The 23,413-nt window shown below is 45.3% G+C and overlaps 1 protein-coding gene and 1 pseudogene across 1 annotated transcript in view; both read right to left on the minus strand.

Moving 5' to 3' along the window:
- Positions 1-22,446, minus strand: part of MPP1 (MAGUK p55 scaffold protein 1) — a 28,417-nt gene extending 5,971 nt beyond the window's left edge. Inside the window, exons 1-6 of the mRNA XM_039867015.1 lie at positions 22,201-22,446; positions 6,714-6,857; positions 6,398-6,476; positions 5,452-5,537; positions 3,046-3,114; positions 1,028-1,224 (exon numbers count right to left, since the gene is read on the minus strand). Of these exons, the coding sequence (XP_039722949.1) occupies positions 1,028-1,224; positions 3,046-3,114; positions 5,452-5,537; positions 6,398-6,476; positions 6,714-6,857; positions 22,201-22,305 (680 nt within the window). The 5' untranslated portion in view covers positions 22,306-22,446. The remainder of the gene's footprint in view (positions 1-1,027; positions 1,225-3,045; positions 3,115-5,451; positions 5,538-6,397; positions 6,477-6,713; positions 6,858-22,200) is intronic.
- On the minus strand, positions 2,391-2,506 carry LOC120605951 (uncharacterized; annotated as a pseudogene).
- Positions 22,447-23,413: the final 967 nt, after the last annotated feature.

Raw genomic sequence — 23,413 nt, forward strand, 5'->3', positions numbered from 1 at the left:
TGGTGTCTGTATGAGTCTCTCACCCTCCCGCTCACAACCTATCCTCGCTCATCTTCAATCTCTCATATCCCTGCTCTTTCTAAGAAGCCTCTCACTCTCAGGGCCTCTGCCAACACCCCTTCAACTTCCCTGTCTCTTCCTCTCTCTCTCTCCCCCTCTACTCCTCCGCCCCTCCCCTTGTCTCAGCCTCTCTTGCGTGTAGCCGGTTCTGGGTCTGTGATGAGCAGGGTTCAGACCAGTAGGGAGGAAGCGAGGGAAGAATCACGTGAGCCAATGCATACACTACATTCTCAGGACTGCACAAGGGCCTTGCAAAGAGGGACTTGGAAAGAACCCGGCTGGGAGGGTCGGGCCGCACCGATTGGAGGATGTGGACACATTTCCACTGCCAGGTATTTGAACACCCACATGAGGACTCTCCAGAGAGGCGAGGCGGGCGAGCCCTGGGAAGACGCCCCTGCATTAGTCTGGATGGCAGTTGGCACCCACCTCTCTCAGCTCATTTCTGATACAGGTGACGCTGCAGTGCAGTAGTGCAAGCGTACTCTTTGTAACAAATGGCGCTGGATCAATCAGACGAACGTATGGGAAAAACGAATGTGGATTCCCACCTCATGTTCTATGTACTGGGAATTTGCATAAAGGACACATATTTCAAAGTTGACTGTTTTCTGCAGGATTCAGAAGATATCTTCTCAGAAAGCCACTAGCCTGGGACGCGGGAGACCAGGAAAGACTCCACCCCCAGTGCTGCCACTCAGAGCAAGTAACCACCTGCTTTTGAGGAAACAGAGGCCCGCAGGCGAACAAGAGCTATTCTAGCTCCTTCTCCCATAAAGGCCTGTCAGCCAAGCTCATCAACTCACCATTGCCCCTCCCACCCATTATGCCAGGGAAGCTGGGAGGTTGGCTTAGCGGAGCCACAGAAACTACACGCAAGGTGACACAGCTTTGAACCTAAACCACGATTTGTGGCCGGCATAGGTCTGTTCCGTCTGCAAATTCCACCTATATAAAAGCGGCTCACCATTCCTGCAGCTCAGGAGAAGGGATCAATCCTGCTGACTCCTTGGCAGAGCCTTCCACTCGCCCTTGCCACCAGTTACTGTCATCCTTGTTGATGATCTGGATAATGTCCCCAGTAACAAACTTCAGTCCAGCCTCCTTGCAAGGAATCAGATTGTCCTTTTTGGGATCATAGTCAAACTGTGCTCTCATGAACATCTGTAAAAGAAGGCGAGGGGATCTGCGGTGGCAGCTTCAAGAGAAACACCAGCATCAGCACATTGAAGTAGGAAGTTCTACTGTAAATAAGTAGGGTCAGGATCGAATGAATACCATGGAGGTGAGAACGGAAGGGGAGCGGAAGTGAGCGGAACTGGTTACTGCTGTATCTGTGGAGGAGTCAGACCCGAGCCCTGCAACGAGAAGGTACGAAACGCCTTTCCACGTCAACATGTTTGTGGTTATTGGGTCTGAGCTGATACCTTTTGGCCCCACAAACCACTTCTAGGCAAAAGTTGTCAGTTACGGTGTATGGATAAATATGTTCACCACAGTGTTACTGAACAGTAAACTATTGGAAATGACTTAATTTTCCCAAAATGGGAAATTCGGTTAAGTTATGGCCATCTACTGAATCTATAAACCTGTGCCTATAAAACTCAGCTTGTAAAAGAATATTTCATGCCTCTGCAAAATGCTGCTGATAGATCACTAAATAAGAATATCATTAGGCAAAAACAATACCTAGTATAGTTGACATTTTAAAAAAGTATTTATTTATACATAGGAAAATAAAAGACTGGAAGAAGCCATAGCAGAATTTCATACTGGTTACCTGAGATAGGAAGATGACGGGTACAAATCCACCCCAAAGAAAGAAGAAAAGAAATAATAAAGAGCAGGAACAAACGAAACCGAAAACAATTAAGTACAAATGAGTAGTTACAGAATCGTCACGGGGATGTGACGTACAGCACAGGGAATATAGTCAGTAATATTGTGATAACTATGTATGGTGTCTAGATTTATTGGGAGGATCACTTCATAAATTATATAAATGTCCAACCGCTGTGCTATATATCTGAAACTAATATCGAATAATAAAAAAAAAAAGAAAAAAGAAAACAGGGAAGATACGATTTCCCAGTCGAGATCAGCAGAGATCCCAGAGATGTGTAAAAGGTTATTAAGATTTTATGAACGATTTCACATCAATACGTTTGACAAATCCCTTGAAAAATACAATTTACCAAAAGTGACACAGCAAGAAATTGAAAACGTGAACACATACATATCTATTATAGACCCTGAGCCTGTTATTGCAGTCATCTGCAACAGAAACTTCAGTTCTTTCTTTATTTATTATTATTTATTATTATTATTTATGCCTCCAGCACCTGGTCTTCCTGGGTGGTCTCCCATCCCAATACTAACCAGGCCCGACCCTGCTTAGCTTCCGAGATCAGACATCGGGCTTGTTCAGGGTGGCACAGCCATAGACCATGGATTGTGGCTCCACCGGGGTGTGAACACAGGACCTTCTGCGTGTAAAGCAGACATACTAACCGCTACGCTATGGGACCACGTCTGAAACTTCAGTTCTTTAAAACAAACAAACAAACAACCCCCCCTTTTTCTACATTCATCTGCCAAAGCCCTGTCCAGACTATGTCTCTCTTTGATGACCGGTAAGATTGGATATTTTTTCGTATGTTCGAACCATTCGTATTTTTCATCCTGTGAATGACCTCTTCATTCTCTTTGCCCATTTTCCTCTTGCGTTGTAGGATCAGGAGATTGGCCTTTCCTTTCTCATTCATTACAAATAGGCAGCAAAGTACCAGGCGTGCTGGGAGTCAGAAAGAAGGTCTGCCTGTTTGTAATGGTTTAGTTATTGCTGGTTTAGTTAGAGAGCATCTGGCAGCTCCATTTGTGAGACACTTCAAACATAAAAATTAGAGTCACATCACTTCAATCAGACCTCAACACTGAGCCTGAATATTCTGCCATCGTCGCAACAGAGAAAATAGCGCTACCTACCTGGAGAGCAGGAAGACGATTTTGCTGGTTGGGAATTACTTTTAGTGAGATCATTCCTTTGGTTTCTTTCTAGTCAAAAAAAAAAAGTGGTGGGGAGGGATAAATTTTAAGGAAAACTAATTTGGACGAGTTGAGGTTTCATAAACTCATTTTTCTCCTCTCAAAGTCCCATGTACCTTTTTCCCCATCAGCCACCTTTACTGTACACTTTGAAATATTGTAGGACAGTTCCCCTTTCAAAGCGAGTGTCATGGGCCCCATAAACCAGCATAACGACATGGAGCCGTATACAGAATGATGAAGACGAAGCAAAACATTTCTCTTCCTCCCCACTCTGGAGCACAAAAGGTCCCCGGAAGTACCTAAAATGAACCCACATATATCCATGCCTTTCTGTACACCCGTAAAAACATTTGCAAATATTTACACGCACATATATATATATATATATATATATATATATATACGCACACACACACACAGACACATGCACATGCACGCACACACAATATATGCAATTTTGGCTATGGATGTAGCATGCTTTATTCAGCCATCCTCCCCATTCCACGGCACTGAGATTGGTGCTAGTTTATTTTTTCACTACAATCCACTGCAATAGATATCCTTGAACATATGTCATTATATACACGCATTTTGGTTTTTATAAAATAGAATCCCATAGTGGAAATCAAAGGGTAAGAACATTTTAATAGCTATCTACAAATTACTTTTCCAAAAAATAGCTATTCTACTCTTTTGTTCCTGATCTTCAAGGAAAAGCTTCCAGCTTTTCGCCATTGAGTATGCTAACTGTGGGTCTGTCATATGCGGCCTTTATTATGTCAAAATATGTTCCTTCTATACCTGTCGTGTTGAGAATTTTTATAATGAAGGAGGTTGAATTTTGTCAAAAGTTTTTTCTGCATATATTGAGATGATCATATTTTTTTTTGGCCTTTATTTTGTCAATGATGCCCTTCTAGTTTCTTAAGGCTGAAGCCGAGGCCGTTGATCGAGATCTTTCTTGTTTTCTAATATAGGCATTTTGTGCTCTAAACTTGTGCTTTGACAGTGCCTTAGTGGCAATGCCACGAACTCTGATACACCGTGTTTCCATTTTTACTCACTTCGAGATATTTTCTAATTTCCCTTGTGATTTTTCTTGTGGCCTATGGCTTATTTAGAAGTGTGTTATTTAATTTACAATATTTAGGGATTTCCAGATATCATTCTGTCTTTGATTTCTAATTTTATTTCATTGTGGACAGACAACACACTTTGCTAGGTTGAGTGTTCTGTAGATGTCCGTTAGGTCAAGTTGCTTTATAGTGTTCTTTGCATCTTCTATATCCTCGCTTATTTTATGCCTACTTGCTCTTCAATTATTAAGAGAAAGATAGTGAAATCTCTGACTATAATCGTGGATTTGTATTTTTCTTCTTGCAGTTCTACCAGTTTTTGCTTCAAGTATTTTGAAACTCTGGCGTTAGGTGCATGGGCACTTAAGATTTGGGTCATTTCAAGAGGCAGGGTAAATACAGTCCCTGTTCTCCATCTTGGTCAGAGGCAGAAATCTAAGCAAAGAGTTTTGATTAAAGCAAATCCCAGGTGTATCCTTAAATAGCTATGTGACTGTGGGCAGGTTTCAAAACTCTTTAGGGTTCAGTTTCCTCAGCTATATCTCAAACGAGACACCAGATTTTGGTTCAGATGACACTTTTTCCTGAGTTGCTAGTCTGCGGTTCATTCCTTGACAGGTACCCTAGCATCTCACGGCTGAGTGTCTGCGGTGTGGCACCTGCCAGTGGTGGCCAATTACACCTAATACTCCAGGGCTTTTTAATGCTTTGGTTAAAAGAATGATCTCTGGTGTGTGTAGGGGCGGAGAAGGATGGTGAAGAATCTTGAGGGGCAAAACAGTACAGCTAGCACAAACGCTAAGCGCAATGCCTGGCATATATAGTAGGTGCTCAACAAATATCGACTGACTCTAAACAACACACTTCACTTTACATTATAATACCCCATTTGCTCTTCGCAACAAACCTGTGACATAAGAATAGGGATTACTATCTTAATTTTGCAGATGACTTAGATAAGTTAATTCACCTGCTCAAAATCACAGGGCTAGAATAAAGTAGAGCAGGGATTCAGAGATGCCATTACACACCAAGGCCTTCGGACACCCAGTCCAATGTTCTTTCTAGATAGATGCTCTGGGCTATTTGCCTTGTTTTAGAAGTTTACTTAATGAAAGCAGAGAACTCTCATTTCTTGCGCAGAATAAAGATTAACAATGATAATAGTTTCCTCAATGGGGTACAAATACTTTGACAGAAAAGTGAGGTATGCTGACACCAGTGTACATCCACATTTCACGCAAAGAATGACATAGAAAATACCCACCATTGCCTTCTGCAGCTGATCTACTGAGTGATTAGTCACGTTCGTGCCATTGATTTCTAGGATCTCATCCCCGACGTGAAGGGAGCCTACCACGAAATGGAAAATCAGTCCACAAAAGAGTAAATGTCCAAACGAGAGCTGCCAATGTAACTCGAGATACCACAGAAAGGAACCACGATCTAGGGAATATTATACAATAGATCGTGTGTAAAATACTCAGGACTGACACCATGCGACCATGAATGCTCTCTTGAGTCCCCTGAGGGACGCATCGAGGCTTCACAGTTTGAGACTATCTCGTCCTCCTTGACCTTGGTACACTGATAGCACAGTAAAAGCACCTCATCCTCAAAGTTCCCTGGAGCTAGAGTAGTTACAGATCCCAGGGGAGTATGACACACCTGCACATACTAAGAATAACAAAGCAAGTCAAAGGAGTTCCCCATTTCTTTTCCGTTGTAGTTTAGCTGAGACCCTAAAATGCTACCTAATGGTAAACTTCATCAATGTGTCGAGTCTATGTGAAGAGCGCTAACCAATATTTGTGCCACTCTAGACACAAAACTCAACATAAAAGGGTAGGAGCCAACGGGGTAGGAAATGTTTAGTGTCTATTTTCTCAATTTAACTGTTGGCCCCAGGAGGCAGAGGTGGTCTGTTTTCTTTGCTACTGCGTATTCAAAGTCTAATGCGATGGGCCACATATAGTAATTGGTCAAATATGAACTAACTGAAAACACATGAGAAATGCTCAGAGGGAGAGAGAGTGGCAGTGGGCAATTCCTGCGAAGATTCATCACACAATTATCCTAACGAGGCAGTTATTAAGCCACAATCAAATCTCTAGGCACACACGCACAAATGCTCCCAGTTTTGAAGATTATGAGCTTCACGTCCCTTGCCACTGAGGTGAATGAAACACAGCCTAGGGCCCCCGACAGAGTACCTTGTCTGTGAATCATGCCACCGTGAAGAATTCTTGCCACCGTACACGACTGCTTTTCATTCAGCTTCAGAGTGATTCCCTGCAATAAAGACAACTGAAGGTAATTTCTCAGGAAAAATGTTTCCTGTCTATCCTCGGGGTGGTCCTCAACTAGAACGGGCATGAAGCCTTCTCCGAGGAGGGGCGGGAGCTAGAGACAGAGACAATATGAGAGTTGGCTGCTTCGCTACTGCACGAGCAGCCTTCTGACTCTCTTGTGGCGCAGTGACTCACAAGGTCGAGAGCAAGCAGCGATGAAAATATGACAAGGAATTACCATGGGTTCCTCTGTGACCTTCTCGAACTGTATGAGTCGCACCTTTCGCACCTCCTGCCCCTTCGCCTGGGCAGGGCTACCTGTGGCAGCAGACCCATTGGTGTACATGTCCTCGGTCACAGCATTCAGCTGGTGTGACACGGCCTGTGAGGTCAAAACAATAGAGCAGTGCATGAAACAAACAGTCTGTAGCTGCACTTCTAAAACCTGCAAACCACAGTTATTCCATCAGTTTGGCATCCGATCTCATTTGAATCGATGTGAAGCTGTTCGTGAGCTTTATTTAGCCCACTTAATAGACATGTTTATACACTTAGCCGCAGAAATATTAACATGTTTGATTTGCAGGGTGCTGCCCTGGATCCTGCTGGGGGAATTACATCAAATATAATATGATTTGAAAAATGCCGACTTCTAATGCACATTGGGACCCGAGGGTTCCTGGGAAGGGGCCGTGTAGCTACATGGTGCGTGCACACACACACACACACACACACACACACTGCCTTTTACTCCACAGCAAAGACCCAGGGTGGAAGTAATTCCTAACGGGACAGGCAGAGGGGACAAATGCAGTAGGCGTGTGCCAGTAAAAGGGAGAACTGAGCACAGATGACAATGGCCTTTGCCATTCCAAACAGGAGCACTGCTGGGCGTCAGAGGCAGTAGCTCTCCTCCTTCTTTACTTCTTGATACTCTGCGTCCCACAGCAGTGAAGGGGATTCGGGTTAGCATCAGTTTCTCACGAATCCTCTCTTAGGCTACAAACGAGTTCTCTTTGGACTGGAGAGTTCGGAACTTAGGACCAGACCCTGGCCCGTGTTAACAATAATACGACCTGAAACCAAGCAGCGACCTCTAGTGGAGATCACCATAGGTCACCCACCGGCCCAAGATGACATCTCCACTGACCCCTTCCCCACCCCCACTGTCTTGATGACAGCCAAGCTGGACAACTTACGCTACTAGATAGCAAGACCTCTTTATGAAAAAGACCAGTGTAACAGACTAGAAAGTGTAGAAACAGACGCACGCACATACACGGTCAGCTGGTTTCTGATACAGGTGACACACTGCAGTGCCGTGGCGAAAGTACAGTCTTTGTAATAAATGGTGCTAGATCAATCAGCTGCGCATACGGGAAAAATAAATGTGGATTCCCAGCTTGTTTTATACACGCAAACCAATTCCAGATGGATCGCAGCTCCAAATACGAAAGGTAAATGAACCATGCTTTTAGAAGAAAATGGCATATCTTCATGACATATGACATAAACGATCCTATTAAACGAAAACTAAAAAGATAAATACTTTAAAATTAAGAACAGCTGTTCATTGAAAAATTTCACTGAGGCAGGCAAAGGTTCAGTAGACACAGAGAGCAATAATCACAAAAGCAAACAACTGACTTTAGCAAAACTAAAAACTCAGCAAAAGATAGTTGAGAAACCGGAAAAGCATGGCACGGTCTGAGAGTCAAAATCTGCAGTACTTCCATCTGACACAAGACTTGTGTCCAGAACTTAAAAAAAAACAAAAAAACAAAAAACAAAAAAAACTCTTACAAACTCAATAAAAAAAAATGGACAACAGATTCGAATAGACTCTTTACCACAGAGGACATATGAAAAGTCAGGAAGCCCAAGAAAAAATGCTCAGCGCCACTGTAATCGGGGGAGATACAAATTAAAACCACAACAGGATACCACTACACACCCACTAGGAAGACTAAAATGAAAAGACATGATAGCAAGCATTGGACTGCTCACACACTACCAGTGGGAACACTAAATGCTGTAGCTGCTGTGGAAAACAGTTTGGCAATTTCTCATATAAAGTTAAACACACATTTACCTTATGTCCCAGCCATCTGACTCCTAGATTTTCACCCAAGAGAAAAGAGAACATATGCCCGCAAAAAAAAAAAAAAGGCTTGCACACGAATGTTCACGCCAGCTTTATCCGTAATAGCTGAAAAGTGGCAACGGCACAGGTGATCATCGAAGGACAAGACATAAATCACTTGTAGTACATCGATATAATGGAATCCCACTCAGCGATGAAGGGCTGATCCGCCGCTACATGCAGCAGCATGGCTGAATCTCAAAAGCATTATGTTAGTGAAAGAAGCTTTACGCACAGTCGTGGATATTATATGACACCATTTATGAGGTGTCAGAACAAGCAAAACTACAGTGAAAAAATTAAAACCGTAGCTACCTCTGATAGGATGGGAAAGGGTAGGCTGCGAAGGGGAATGAGAGAACTTTCTGGGATGCCGGTGATGAATATCATGGCGGGGGTTTGGGTGACACAGGTGTATGTATTTGTTAAAACTCATCCAGCACATTTCGGTGTATAGGAACTCGACCTCAAAATTAAAAAGAAAAAAAAAACATAAAGAAATATTGAACTGCAGCCAATGATGTGCACGCCGAAGCTTTGAGGACTGAACTAGTCTGATGTCTGCAACTTATTTTGAAACGAGAAAAAAAAAATGTGGCTGGACGGATGGCTTTTGCTGGACAGATATGTCATAAAGCAAACATAGCGACGTGTCAATTGTAGAATCGAGGACGTGTGGCTAATAGGTGTTACTGTAAAATTCTTTCACCTTTTCAGTCAGTTTGAAAATTTCCAAACAAAATAGTGGGGGAGGAAATGGCATTAAGGGAGCGAAGAGGCAAACTGTGGAGGGAACCGGCACCGTCACGCCGCGCGGGTGGGGGTGTGAACCCTGCCATTCCCACTCGACAGAGACATGTAGCCACTTGCACCGAAAGTCGTGGAGAGCAGTGTCATCACAGCGCTTTCTCCAAATTATAAAATTTAAACTTTGAATCATCGGAGCATAATCCGAAGACACCATGTTCCTTAACCCATAAACGCTTCCGTGTGTTTTCTAAGAACAAAAACGTTCTTGACAATGAAAATTTACACAATACTATCATCTTGTCCTCGGTTCATATTCAAATTTCATCAACTGTCCCAATGATGTCATTTATAGGGGTACATTTTCTTTTCCCAGACCAGGATCCAGTCTAGGGCCACGCACTGCAGTCACGTTGCACATCTCTTTGGCCTCTCAATCTGGAAAAGCTCCTCAGCTTTTCATGACCTTGACATTTCTGAAGAGGACAGGGCTACTGTTTTGTAGATTCTCTCGATTTCGGTTTGTCCAGTGTTTCGTGATTAGACTGAGGTTATGCATCTCATAGATGATCGCTTTCTTCTTGAAATGGTCCTTCTCAGTCCCCGTTGCTAGTTCATTCTCATCGTTCTAATTTATTAACGTTGAAGTAGCCCAGGTCTTAGGGTAAGTGCTATCGCAGTGGGAAGGCCAAGGAGAAACTTCTACAGGTGCCCTCCCCAACCCTAGATAAAATATTAAATCAAAAACCATATGGAGGAGGAGGTACAGGCTGAGCTTGGTTTATGGGAGGGTCAATTTGGTATTTGAGTACGAGCTGAAAATGGGTGGCAGCTGCGTTCCAGCCACGCCCAGGGGTGTCCCTCAAAGACAGTGGGGCTGTGAGTGGGGCTCCTTCTCATCCACTTTGTGGGGAAGGAGAAGTAGAAATCTATCTATGTAGATTCATTCACTCGTTCATCCATTCATTCACTCAGTCACTCGTTCATCCATTCATTCACTCATTCCTGAGAAGTGCCTAATGACCTACCCAAGGACCTAGAGGGAAAAGAACTGGAAGATCAGAGACAAGGAGAGGAGAGGCTTGTGGATGTACATATGTCTCATAAGATACTTTAATTGACTTCATTCTTTCTAAGAGGTCAGTAGAAACTCTGGTAAGATGGTGACATTTGAAGTAGTGTTAGCTATTGGGTGGCCTCAAATGAGGGAAGTACTAAGAAAGAGAAACTGCCTCGCGAAGCAACTAGATTCACATGACACTGAGTCATATGGCATTGGTCTTAAAACAGAAATGTCCACGAGAGGGTTATCTTTAGAAATTTGACTTATGATCCCTAGAAGCACAGAACTCCATAGAACTTCAAGCTTCTCTACAGTAGATGACCCAATAATACAGTTAACGTTGCACCTTACGGGGGCATCCTGGCATACAGACCCCGTGTAGCAATAAAAAGGATGTTCTGATGTTAATCTTAAAGATATACTGTTCAGAGGGGGGAAAAACCGCAGTGGGGAAAGGTATGCTATCATCAGCATAAACAGCGAAAACTGAATACAGATTTGCTTGTAAATGCATAAGCTATCTCTGGAAGGAGACAAATGTGCTTCCTTCCTGGAAGGAAAGCTAGTGACTTTAGGATGGGGGCAGAGAGAAACTGTATGCACCGTGAGCTGCTTAAACCTTTCAAATGATTTACTGTGTGCATGTGTTCCCCTAATAAAAATCAGTAAGAGGAAAAAGACAGCACAGGTTACAAATCTCAGGTGTACCTTTTAGAAGAAACATACACACACTGTCTGCATTTGAGTCCTGACTCTTAACTAACATCTGGGTAACTTGGAGCAAGTTTCTAGACCTCTCAGTGCTTCAATTACAAATGTAATTGTCATTAAGATGCTGTGGAAGCCTCTCTGTAGGGAAGCGCTAGGATACATTTAGCATCCGGAAAGATGCCGCTAAAGGAAATGTTCAGCTTTCAAATTTTCACGCATTCTTTCAGTTTTAGTTTATTTCTATACAGGCAAATGAAAATCTGTTATTCCTAAAAGCTCTACAAAGGCAACGCTTTGTATTCTGGTGAGATAGCATTTGCACAAGTGGTTGGGATTCGGGTTCAAGCCGACGGCTTAGGCACGTGAGTGCACCCCAGGTCCTGCGTAAATCGGAGCATGGGGGAAAGGAAATAAAAACACAAAAAAGGAAGAAAACATCAGGGGACAACTGTGTCAACTCCACAGACACAAAAGTTTGGGGCTCTGAAGTCCCCGTGCAGAAAACACAAGGAATGAGGCTTAGGGTGAAAACATCTCCCGAAAAGCTGCCAATCCAATCTTCAGCTCCACTTTCAAGGCATGAAGAAGGAAAAAGGGCCAGGACAGTGGCATCTGTCCCAGAACTTCTCCAGGGGACATCTGTTCATGTCTCATTGGGCAGAACTAAAGAACGTGGCCATCCTTGGCTGCAAAAGGGACTGAGAAAATAAGAATTGAATTGGGGTCTTGCCATCCCAAACAAGATTGGGGCGAACTGGGATAAGCAACGAGTGGGTCAGGCTGAAGAATGGCTGCCCCCTGGTGGTGGCCACACGTCCTCCAAGGCATCCCCTCTGCTCCCTGGTACAGAAGCCACCTGCTGGTGGCTGATTCCCCTGCACCTGGGATGCTATTTTCCTTATACACAAGCGGCTTCACTCGCCTGATCCATGTAGGTTACACTGAAAGCCCCTCTGAATGGCTTTGAAAAAAATCAAGTACCTGATGTAAAGGCACAGGCCGTTGAACAGCGAAACAATTTTGAAAGAGAACACAGCGGAAGGAACCAGTGCACACAGTTTCAAGACTTATATACTTACAAGTAATGAAGACCGTGTGGCATAGACACATAGATCGATGGAACAAAAGAGAGAACCCAGAAATAGACCCACGCAGATATGCCCATTGATTTTGACACAGGTGCAAAACCAATTCAATGGAGGAAGGATAGACGTTTCGACACGTAGTGCGGAAGTAATCAGATACCCACAGGCAAAAAAGGAAATACTAACCTAAACGTACTGTTAAAACTAGAACGCTTTTTTAGAAAACAAACAAACAAACAAACAAACAGGAGACAATCATCAGGATTTAGGGCTAGACAAAGAATTCATGTTCCTGGCACCAAAAGGCAGCATCCATAAAAGGAAAAATGGATAAATTGGACCTCTTAAAAATTAAAAACTTTTGCTCTGCGAAAGACTATGTGATGATGAAAAGTCAAGCTATGGACTGACAGAAAACATTTACAAACCACATATTCAACCAAAGACTAGTGTCTGAAACGTATAAAGAATGCTCAATACTCAATTATAAAAACGATCTACTTAGAAAATGAGCAAATATTTACTGAACATATATTTCATGAAAGGGATATGTAAGGAAAGATGACAAAGGAGGATACGACGAGATGTTCAATATCACCACCCATCAGGGAGAAATACAAATTAAAACCATTAATGAGACGCCACTATACACTTGTCAGAATAGCTAAGGTTAAAAAATAGTAACAATCCTAAATGTTGGCAAGAAGGTGAAGAAACTGATCGCTCATCCATCTGGCGGGAATGTAAAATGGTACAGCCATTTAGGAAGACGGTTTGGCACTTTGAGAAAAGTTCGTGCAAAACCCGTACATGAAGGTTCATAACATCTTTCTTCATAAGACCAAAGACCTGGAACGAACCAGAATGGCCTACTATAGGCGAGCAGTTCAACAGACTGTGGTCCATCCACATCATGAAACGCTTCTGAGCAATAAAAAGGAACAAGCTATTAATACAAGCAACAGCCTGGGACGGATCTAAAAGGCATTCTGAAGAGTGAAAAAAAAGCCAATCTCAAAAGGTCGCATACTGTATGATTCCATTTATATAACATTCTTGGGATGACAAAATGATAGATATGGAGAACGAATTAGTGGTTGTCAAAGGTCAGGGATGGTGGGAATGAGGCAAGATGTGACTATGTAAGGGTAGCAGCAAGGAGGTCTTTGTGTTGATGGAACCGTTCAACCTACCCGATCTATCTTGATTGTGGTGGTGGTTACATATATCTGCATGCGATAAAATGACATAGAACTACACTCACGCACCATAGGAATGTCAGTTCCGTGGTTTTGATACTGTCCTGTTACTGAGCTCCTAGTAGACAGAGTTGAACTTATTGCATAAAATAACTAGCAGAATGGCTGACAAGTAGCACTTGTTTGCAACCAAAGAACTACAAGAGAGCTTGGGGCGAAAGAACGGGTACAGGCAATAGATCCTTGAGAAATATACAGTATTCAGGATCAGTTTTCAGACTGAGATTCCCACTCATATTCTGGGATGGGACAGTAAGAGGGCACGATACGCGGTGACCAAACAAGTCCTCAAAGCATTGTCTGTGGTGACCTAACACCATGTGGTCAAAACTCTTCAAAGCTAGGTGGCTACTGCCACAGATCTCTTTAAAGGGCATGAGATCAAATATCTCTCTAAGTAGATTCAAGAAAACCAGAGAAAAAGCAGAGTCCAGTAGGAAGGGAGAATTCGTTTTCTTTAATTAACCATCTGCACTATTTGTATGTTTTTACCATGTGCGTGTATTACAGATTGACTGTACAGAATGAGGAATTTGAGGACCACAGATTGAATAATTGCCGCAAATCTCACATGTCTAATAAAACGCAGGACTTTCCTTGATCCTGCCTTACGAATCTCTTATCACTGGTAATTGTGGGGCTCAGAAAGCTGAAAACCAAAGTCAGAAAGTAATTTTATGGCTTTATCAGCAACTACCATTTATGTGTGTTGATTAACTATATTAGTAGATGGAAGGTCATAAAGTCTGGATACATGGACCGTGTTATTTTATCATGTGCTCTAGTGTACATCGATACATCATTTATTATGACTCGCCTGCGTTTCCAGACTTGGCGGACCCCTATATCATGTTCTAAACAATGACAGATTAGAAAGTTTTAGTCCACAGAATACGAAATGACCTTTGAAAGGGGGACAAGCCTACATGATAGTGTACCCGAAAAGGCAGATGAACTGATTATTCAGCTTTATTACAAAGATCGATTTTAACCTGTCAGCCTTTAAATTAAGGACTCAGCAAAGCTTACCGGAGGCAGAACACATTCCAGGCAGAAAAGTTCAAGAATTGCCATCCCAAAGGTTGGTCTTTCAAATGTGCTTATCCATCAAGTCATTCCCTTTTGCGATGACTAAGAGTCACTATCACACTCACCCCAGAAGTTACAAATGATGACTAAGGTCAACGGAAACCTCCGACGTGGTAACGGAAGAACCAGCCTCGATAGTAAGGCTTCCAAAAGCAAAGCACAACCTTCTGCACCATGAACTTGTCCCCGAGCCACCATGTCTTCCTGAGACACGCTCTATCCAGCCTACTCAGTCCTCCCCTGTGCCTGTCTTCAGTGAAACTTCCCTCAGAAAGGAAGGGCCAGCTTTTCCTCGACTCGCCTTCCAACAAACTCCTTCAACTAGGCCCCCATATCTCCTCACTACAGGAAATTGCAGGATCTGCAGACACACACTCACACTTGGTGTCTGTGCCTACATACGCACACACGTGCGCAGAGTAAAGGCGATCACTTAATTCGAACCATGAGTCAGAGATGACATTAAGTGCAGGACAGCTTGACACGGTTAAGCCACCATCTGTGCCCTTCAGCAGCCAACTATGATGGGGGAGCTATCCTTTGTTCATTTATTCATCCACCGTAAATGATAAACGGGAAAGATATCTTCCACCCAGTTTAAGACTGTCTTAGATGTAAGTGTTCAAAGGACACAGACCAAGGTTGTCCGCTTTCTTCACACTAGCAAATGGAGCTTCGCAGAGGTTTCTGAATGGTGAGGAAGATGGGAATGAGGAGAAGAAGACAGGAAGTCCCAGGGACAGACCAAAGAGAAGTCTGCTCTTCGGCGGGAGGCAAAGCCAGAAGAAATGGGGTTCAGACACAAGTTCTGCCCGATGACGCTGCTCCCCAGTCTGCCTGCTGCACAGCTGGCACACACTGAGCTCGTGAGAAAGGGGAAGGTGCTAGCATTTGACTTGGGATGACCTACCAGGCTGACAAATTCAACTACAGTCTGTCCCACCCATTCATCCATTCCTGGTGCCACACGCCAGGCCCCTGACCCGGCTCGCAGATCTCCTCCGCCCTCTTTGCGCGGCTGGCAACGCATTCCAATGTGCTGTGTATGTTTGACTTGTTTATTCCGTTTATTCCAGAATGGAAGTCCCACACAGGCAGGAGTCTTCGTGAGCTGTCTTCCCTCATGGGCCCCGGCACCTAGAACGGGGCCGGCTCTACCAGGAGCTTCCTCGACATTCACTGGTGACGTGAACGACTACCATGGCATGTGCCGCTGTTTTTTCAGTCATTGCCACCACCGTCACCACCACCACCACGTGACTGGGAAGTGACATAAGCAATGTTGAACAAACAGTCAAGGTTCCATTTTGCATTCTTCACTTTACCACTTCAAAACCCCTACCCTCATCCCCAGTGCACATGAGAAGCCCCAGGGCTACGCTGGCCACCACTCCCCGCCCCCACCCAATGACAAGGCAAGGCGGGAGTGGCTCTGGTTGAAGATGACTGCTCAGATGTGGGAGAAACTTGGGAGTAAACACCCACCCACGGCTGTGCGACTCCACGTCTGGCCTCTGCTCTGCAGTCTCTTGGCCTTTAGCCCCACAAACTGCTGGAGTGGCAGGCCCGCTGCTCTGCAAGCCCCCCCAGAGGAAACATCTGCAGTGGGGTTCAAAGGGCAGAGGTAGCTGCTCAAAGGAAGTTGGGATTAAAAAAGAGATGAAAAAACAGACTTGGGCGGGGGCGGGACGTGAACGGAGCAGGGGCACTTAAACTTGGTTTTCTCATCCAAACGGCCAGATTACAAACGAGTGATGGTAACCATAGGAAAGAACGAGCACAGTTCAGCCTCCTGTGAGGCTCTGTGCCAACTCCACGGTTGGCAAAGAGACTCAGGAGAAGGTCCAGACCAAGAAGGTGACACCCTGGGCATGCTGACACCCCATTCTTTGCCCCCCCACCCCGACATCTTATTCACTTTTAAAAACAAAACAAAACAAAACAAAACAAAACAAAACACAAGGCAAACTGAGAAAACCACAAAATACAGGAGCTGGGGAAAAGAGATGTGGGGGAGAGGGAGGCCTAAGAGCCAGTACTTTCTGGCAAGTACTGTCTTAAAATTACACATTAACTAGGTGCATTGTTTCTCAGGCAGTAAATCCATTGGAGAACACACATCGATCCAAAGGCCAAGTGTCTCGAGATCTTTTGCCAATGCGCTTTATCTACCCAGTGTACTATGTACACAGGCCAAGGCTTCTCTCTCCACGGAAGGAAAACAGGAAACCCAAGTAGCCCCACACAGCAAGAAACACAGGGCTGCTGAGCCAGAAACTGCTGTCGGACAGCGCCTGGACCATGCACAGGCCACCACGTGTGAAATCCTCCTCCCCATCTAGCGTGAAACAGTTTAGAAACTTGTCCGAAGGTAAAGGGCTAGTGAGTCTCAAGCTCTGGGATGTCAACTAAGGGCACAGATTTCAGAGTCTGTGAGAGTTCAAGTAGAGAAAGCAGGCACCACACGTCCCTCTGTGTTAGGGGCCCAAACCGCTACCGACGGAAGTTCGTTCCTTTCAGAACTGCAGGGCACACTCTGCTCCCAAGTCATCTCCTCGCCTGGAGCCCAAGTGTCAGTAGGGCTTTTCTTCCACACGACTTGAGAGAGCTGCACCCCAGAGGGGCTGGAACCCACCTCCCAGAGGATGAGCACTCATCCCAGGAAGATGATGACATGTATCAAAAGGAGTTGGCAAGGACGTGGAGAAAAGGGGACCCTTGTGCACTGCTGGTGGGACTGCAAATGGGTGCAGCCGCTATGGGAAACGGTATGGAGTTTCCTCAAAAAACTAAGAAAAAAAAAAAAAGAAAGAAAGAATAGAACTACCTTATGACCCAGCAATTCCACTTCTGGGTGTTTATCCAAAGAAATCCAAAAGATTAATTTGAAAAGATACCTGCACCCCTATGTTCACTGCAGCGTTACTGACAGGAGCCAAGATGTGGCTATTCTAACGTAGGAGCTCATCCTTAGATGACTGGATAAAGAAGACGTGGTACATATTACTCGGCCAAAAACAAGAATGAAATCTCACCATTTGCGAAACATGGATGGACCTAGAGCAGCTGTCCCCAACCTTTGTGGCACCAGGGACCGGCGCTCCTATGAGAATCTAATGCCTGATGATCTGAGGCGGAGCTGAGGCGGTGATGCTGGCGCTGGGGACTGGCTGCAAATACAGATGAAGCTTCCTTCATTGGCCCGCCGCTCACCTCTGGCTGTGCAGCCCGGTTCCTAACAGGCCACGGACAGGTACCGGTCCACGGCCCAGGGATTGGGGACCCCTGACCTAAAGGGTATTGTGCTGAGTGGAATAAGTCAGACAGAGAATGATAAATGCCATATGATCTCACTTATGTGCGGAATCTAAGGAAAAAATAAATGAATAAACGAAAGAGAAACAGACTCAGATACAGAGAACTGATGGTTGCCAGTTGGGAGGGGAGATAGGACGCTGGGTGAAAAGGAGGAAGGGATTAAGAAGTATAAATTAGTAGTTACAAAACAGTCACGGGGATGCGAGGTACGGCACAGGGAATACAGTCAATAATATTGTAATAACTATGTGTGGTGCCAGGTGGGTACCAGACTAATCAGGGGGATTACTTCGTAATTTATCTAAATACCTAAGCAGTATCCTGTACACCTGAAACTAAAAAAAAAAACTGAATGCCAATTGTAATTGAAAAATTAAAAAAGGGAGGGAAAGGTGAAGGGAGTGAAAAAGGATGATGATATCTACTACGGAGGAAAATAAGGCAGACCCGGGGCTGAGGAGGGGCCACAACTTCAAATAGGGTGTCCAAAAAAGGCCTTGCAGGAAAGGTGACTTTTGAGCAAAACATATACATGGAGGTTGCTCATGTATACTTCTTTATAGCGAAGGATCAGAAAATTCCACGTTGCGAAAGTTGTATTCTGGTTCCCTAATTCAGAGTTTTTCTTCCTGTCCCCACCCCTGAGGTCACTTCCCCTACACCCAGACACTTCTGGAAATTTGGGTTATTCAGTCTTGCCTTTCTACACTACACACCCAGAGACCTCTAGTCCTCATTTTTTAGCCGCGCTGAAAGATTTGAGCAATTCACTGCTTAGGGACAGTCCTTGCATCAATGCAATGGTGAACTGACTTGTCTCCTTTGTCCCAAGGTACATTTTGCAATGTCCCAAGACATTTTTGATTGCCACAACTGGGGAGTGGGGTGGGTATTATTACTTTTCCCAACAAAGAATGACCAGACTCAAAATGTCAATAGTGCCAAGGTCAGAAAAAGTTTGATTTAAGGGAACTGACCTTGATCTGGAATGTCTAATTCAGTGTCAGAGAATGAATGAGTTAGAAAAGGTTATCTTCTCTAATTTAAAATATTGACTAGAATTAAATGATAAAACTCTAATCCGCTTAGCCTCCGAGTGGTCATAAAGATCCCCGATTCTTATCTGCGCGGTATATACCAAGTCCTTTGGTTTTGATGGGCAGTCACAAAATCCCTGGAAGGGAATGGCAGGGAAGGAGTCATACTGGCTGAGACCGCACCTTGTACTGGGAACGTGGGGAGAGGGGTGAATGAACTGAAAATCACACTTTATTTTCTGCTATCCTTTCTGTGAAGAGAAAAGACTCAGGCTCCAAAAGCTTCACAGCGCCCTACACCTGCCTCTGTGTCCCCACTTCTCAGACCCAGCACCAGGCCTGTACATGGCAGGTCAGAATGAATGATGACCAGTATGGAGTAAGGCTGTTATCTATTGGCTTAGGAAGCAATCGACGGGTCTTTTTAGTGGAAACTCACCTGGGGCCTGACTTATCTGTTAGGCCATCTTTGGATGTGAGTGAATGTTCAGAGATTCTTGACTACTGCTTCGGGTCGTGGGAAAAGTGTTGCTTGAAATAAGACTGAACAGAAAAGCATTTTACAACCAATTTGACATGCACTAATGGATACTATTATAAAGAATAAGGCCAGAGAGAGCCTATAAAATGAATTTCTCCAAGGAAGGAACTAAACTTAAATATGGGAGACAGGCTACAGTTCAAACCTCTGGCAAGATCATCATTGCACAATACTTTTTCAACATTAAATGCAGACTACGGTCAAAAGTTAAACTTTGGGTTTTGAGTCTAGAACTTTCACAGAAAGTGATCCCCTTACATGAAGCCTTCGGCAACAATTCCATTAAAGCGAACAACTTCCTCCCAGGTTTTCCTGCTTCTTGCCAGGATAGGAAGATGTGTTCACTCCTACTGGGCATGGGGCTCTTAAGAAAGATGTCGGATGTCCCAGAGCAGGTCAACGTCTCATGAGGTTTGAAGTGCTTGACAAGCATTACCTCTGGTAAACATCGCCCCGACCCTCCAAGCAGAGAAGAGACCCCCAAGGACAGAGAGCTTCAGCCCAAGGCCACACGCAAGTGAGAGGCGCAGCCTAGTGTTGCCAGCAAAGACTTCCAAGAGCCTCAAAGGGAAGGTTAAGCTCAAGAAATAAGTATCAGGTCCCTCTCACTCTGCCTCTAATAAACTTTCCTTCTGAATCTAAAACAAAAAATGAAAGAAGTATCAGCAGGTTCGTGGTGTCGAGCCAGCTGTCAGTGCGTGGAGATTCTCCCTCTGATGCCCACACCTTGGCAGATCTGGGTACTCTTTTACTCAGGGATGTAGTAAGTTTTCTAATTTCAGCTACTTCAAACCCTTTAATAACACCCAAACAAATGGGCTAAACCACAGAGCGTAGCCAGGATTTTAGGATAAACTCACAGCTCCGTAAAAAGTGCTGTTTACTCAGACGGTGCACTCACAACATAACTCTCATAGTGATAGCGATAGGGTGTCTTTTCAGAAAGGCAGACAATCTCTCAACCTGCGCATACGGTTTACACAGGTCTGCTCAGGGAGGCAGGTTATGCTGAGTGAAAGGAAATGGCTAGAAAAAGAGTCCACACAGATGGGTTCCATTTATAAGACCGTCTTGAAAAGGCAAAATGATTTGCAGATTTCCAGAGTTGGGGGAACTGGCTATCGAGGACCACGAGGAAACTTTCTGGAGTGATGCAAATATTCTAGATCATGATTTTGGTGACAGTTACAAGACCATATGGATTTGTCAAATCCCATTAAAATGCACAATTAAATTCATGAGTTATATGTATGTTAATTATAGCTCAATAAAGCTGCCAAAAGTAAATTTAATAAAGAGAGATTTTTGAAAGAATTAAGGCTCAGCCAAGTGAGCTGCTTATAGGGCAGAAAAATAATCACATGTCCAAACTCCCAGGGACCCAGGTGGTTCATAACTTCCGCCTTGTCATCTGAATAACAAGTGTCTTCCCCGCCACAGAAACGACAGACTGGTATGAACACCGCATTGAGGACTGTTCATATGAAGGGAGGGCGATGTGGCGAAGCACAGAGTACACTGAGCTTGGACTCTGCAGATGCAAAAAATCAGCCTCGGTTCTCAGGTTTATCAGTGTTTACCTTGAACTAATAACACCCAGCCCAAAGACTGCAGCTCTACTGTTTGCTTTGCCTCGTGGATCTTAAGTTTCTTCATCTGTGAAAGCAGAAGGTTGCACTAAATCACTAATGTCCACCTCTTCAGTCATTTATTAATTCAGCAAACCTTTCTGAGGATCCACTTACAAGGCATTTAGAAACGGTGAGTGAAAATGGGCGTGCCCAGAGGACCCTGCTGTCAAAGAAACACTGAGGACGGGACTTCTGAGGCTGGGTCATCAAAGACACCAAAGCGTCAGTCTGGCATGCTCTGTCTGCCCCTCTGTCTGCCCCCAACTCTCTGTAGACATTCACTGGTACCTGGCCACCATGCTGTGAAGAAGGCCAGGCCCCATGGAGGGGCCACTGGCCTGTCTTGTGTCTGAAAGCTCTGACTGAGAGCCGGCCTCAGCCTCCAGATGAGTGAGGGAAGGGAGGGAGCATTCCCGTGCCCCAGCCTGAGATACTCTGAATGACAACCTTACCTTGCTGGGTGCAACCCACACCCAGATCTATGTGACATAATAAGAAAATGATCAACCTCCCTGTGGGCATCTTTAAGGACAGAGATTACGAGGTATTCACAGGGCATCACAGAGAATGTGGAGTGCAGGATTATCTCTGAAATCTTTGCATTCCTTGTCCACCCACAAATATACGCAGGCTACCACATATGCACTCTAGCACAAGGGGTCCTGCCTAAATGCAGAGGGACAGTGAGTGGGCACTTTAGAGCCTGAATTGGCTTTCACAGCCCTTTCTACTGACCAAACGCAGGCATTTGAACAGCAACGAAGCAGACCTATTCTTGGATCTGTCCCTTGAAGTCTTTCTGTCACCCTGACTTCTGTCCACGGAGAAGTTTCCCTGACCTTAATAAGGGCTCTGTCCAGGCTTCGGCCCCTCGTGATTGCCACCTAGAAGGGCTGGCTGCTGGGGGCAACCACCCGGCGCACCCGAAACTCCAGCACACAGTGCTGCCGGCCGCGGCCTTCATCCCGGGGACAGGACCCCCGAGGACAGGCCCTCTGGGGCCAGGGCCGTAGACGGGGGAGGTCCCGCGGCGGGCAGCACACCCGGTGCAGAGTCCTGGCCCCGCACCCCGCGACCGGGGGACCCAGGGGGCCCGCTCACCTCGGGCCGGCTGCGCTTCTGCAGCAAGTGCTCTAGGTAGAGGTCGGAGAGCGCTGTACGCATGCTGCCCCCGCCCTCGCCCTCGCTCGCCTTGAGCGTCATCATGCGGGAGCCGGGACGTGGAGACGCGGGGACGCAGACACTAGGGGTCGGCCAGAGACTGGAGTGCGAGGGCTCGGGGCCTGCGGGGCGGCGGAGGAGGCGGAGGCGGTGCAGCTGGGTCCGTCTCCACCTCGCAGGCGCCCCGCCCCCGCCGCCCTCGCCCCGCCCCCCGCCACCCTCGCCCCGCCCCCGCCTCCCTGGACCCGCCCCCTGGACCCGCCTACGCCCGACCCCCGCAGCGTCCTGCTCCTGGGCCACCAGGAGGCGCTTCTCTTGTCAGGGCCCCTGCGGCAGAGTGCCAGACAGGCTCGGAGGAGTAAAGAAAACCGCGCCCAAACAGCGGAGCGGCCCCCAGCCTCGGGACGGTTGAGCGCACGGCCCACATCCGGGCCGAATTCGTGGGGATGGCGGGCAAGCGTCCAGGGGCAGCGACAGCCGCCCTTTCAACTCCAGGCTCTACCCATAAATGGATGCGGGTACAGGACATTGCGAAAATGCCTTTGAGGCTCCTGTGCTGCGGCTACCCTGTCATTTTACATCGCTGTTCGGTGATGAAAGAGCAGATTGCCTCCAACAGCAAACTGTTTTTACTTGTCTTAGGCCACGCCTGCTGCCGTTAATGCCACCAAAAATTTGAGGGATCAGTGGAAGCAAAGGGAGCCAATATTCCTTAGGAATCCTACAGCAGGATCCCTTAGCATCCTAACGCCTTGGTGGCGTTAAAACAGCAGTCTAAATGATGGAAGTCTTTCGGAATAAAACTTTTACTGGACTTATTTGTCCACCATCTGTAGACACCTTTACCTGATAAAAACCTGGCCCCTTTAAAGCCAAGCAGGAGAGAGAGAATATATGTGTGTGTACGTATATGTATATATGTGTGTGTATATATATAATATACATACATATATATATGTGTATATATAAAAAATAGATATATTCTCCAAGACAAATTCTTGGATATGTACAACATGTCGAACAAAGTTCATGAAAATACTTTTCTTAATAACAAAAAACCTATGAACAACTCGAAGCCCATCAACTGTGGCGTATTAACACAATGAAATATCGAAACAAGAAGAAAACAAATCAGGGATACATAAACATACAA

Source organism: Pteropus medius, unplaced genomic scaffold (genome assembly GCF_902729225.1).
Source record: "Pteropus medius unplaced genomic scaffold, Ma_sr-lr_union100, whole genome shotgun sequence".
Lineage (NCBI taxonomy): Eukaryota > Metazoa > Chordata > Mammalia > Chiroptera > Pteropodidae > Pteropus > Pteropus medius.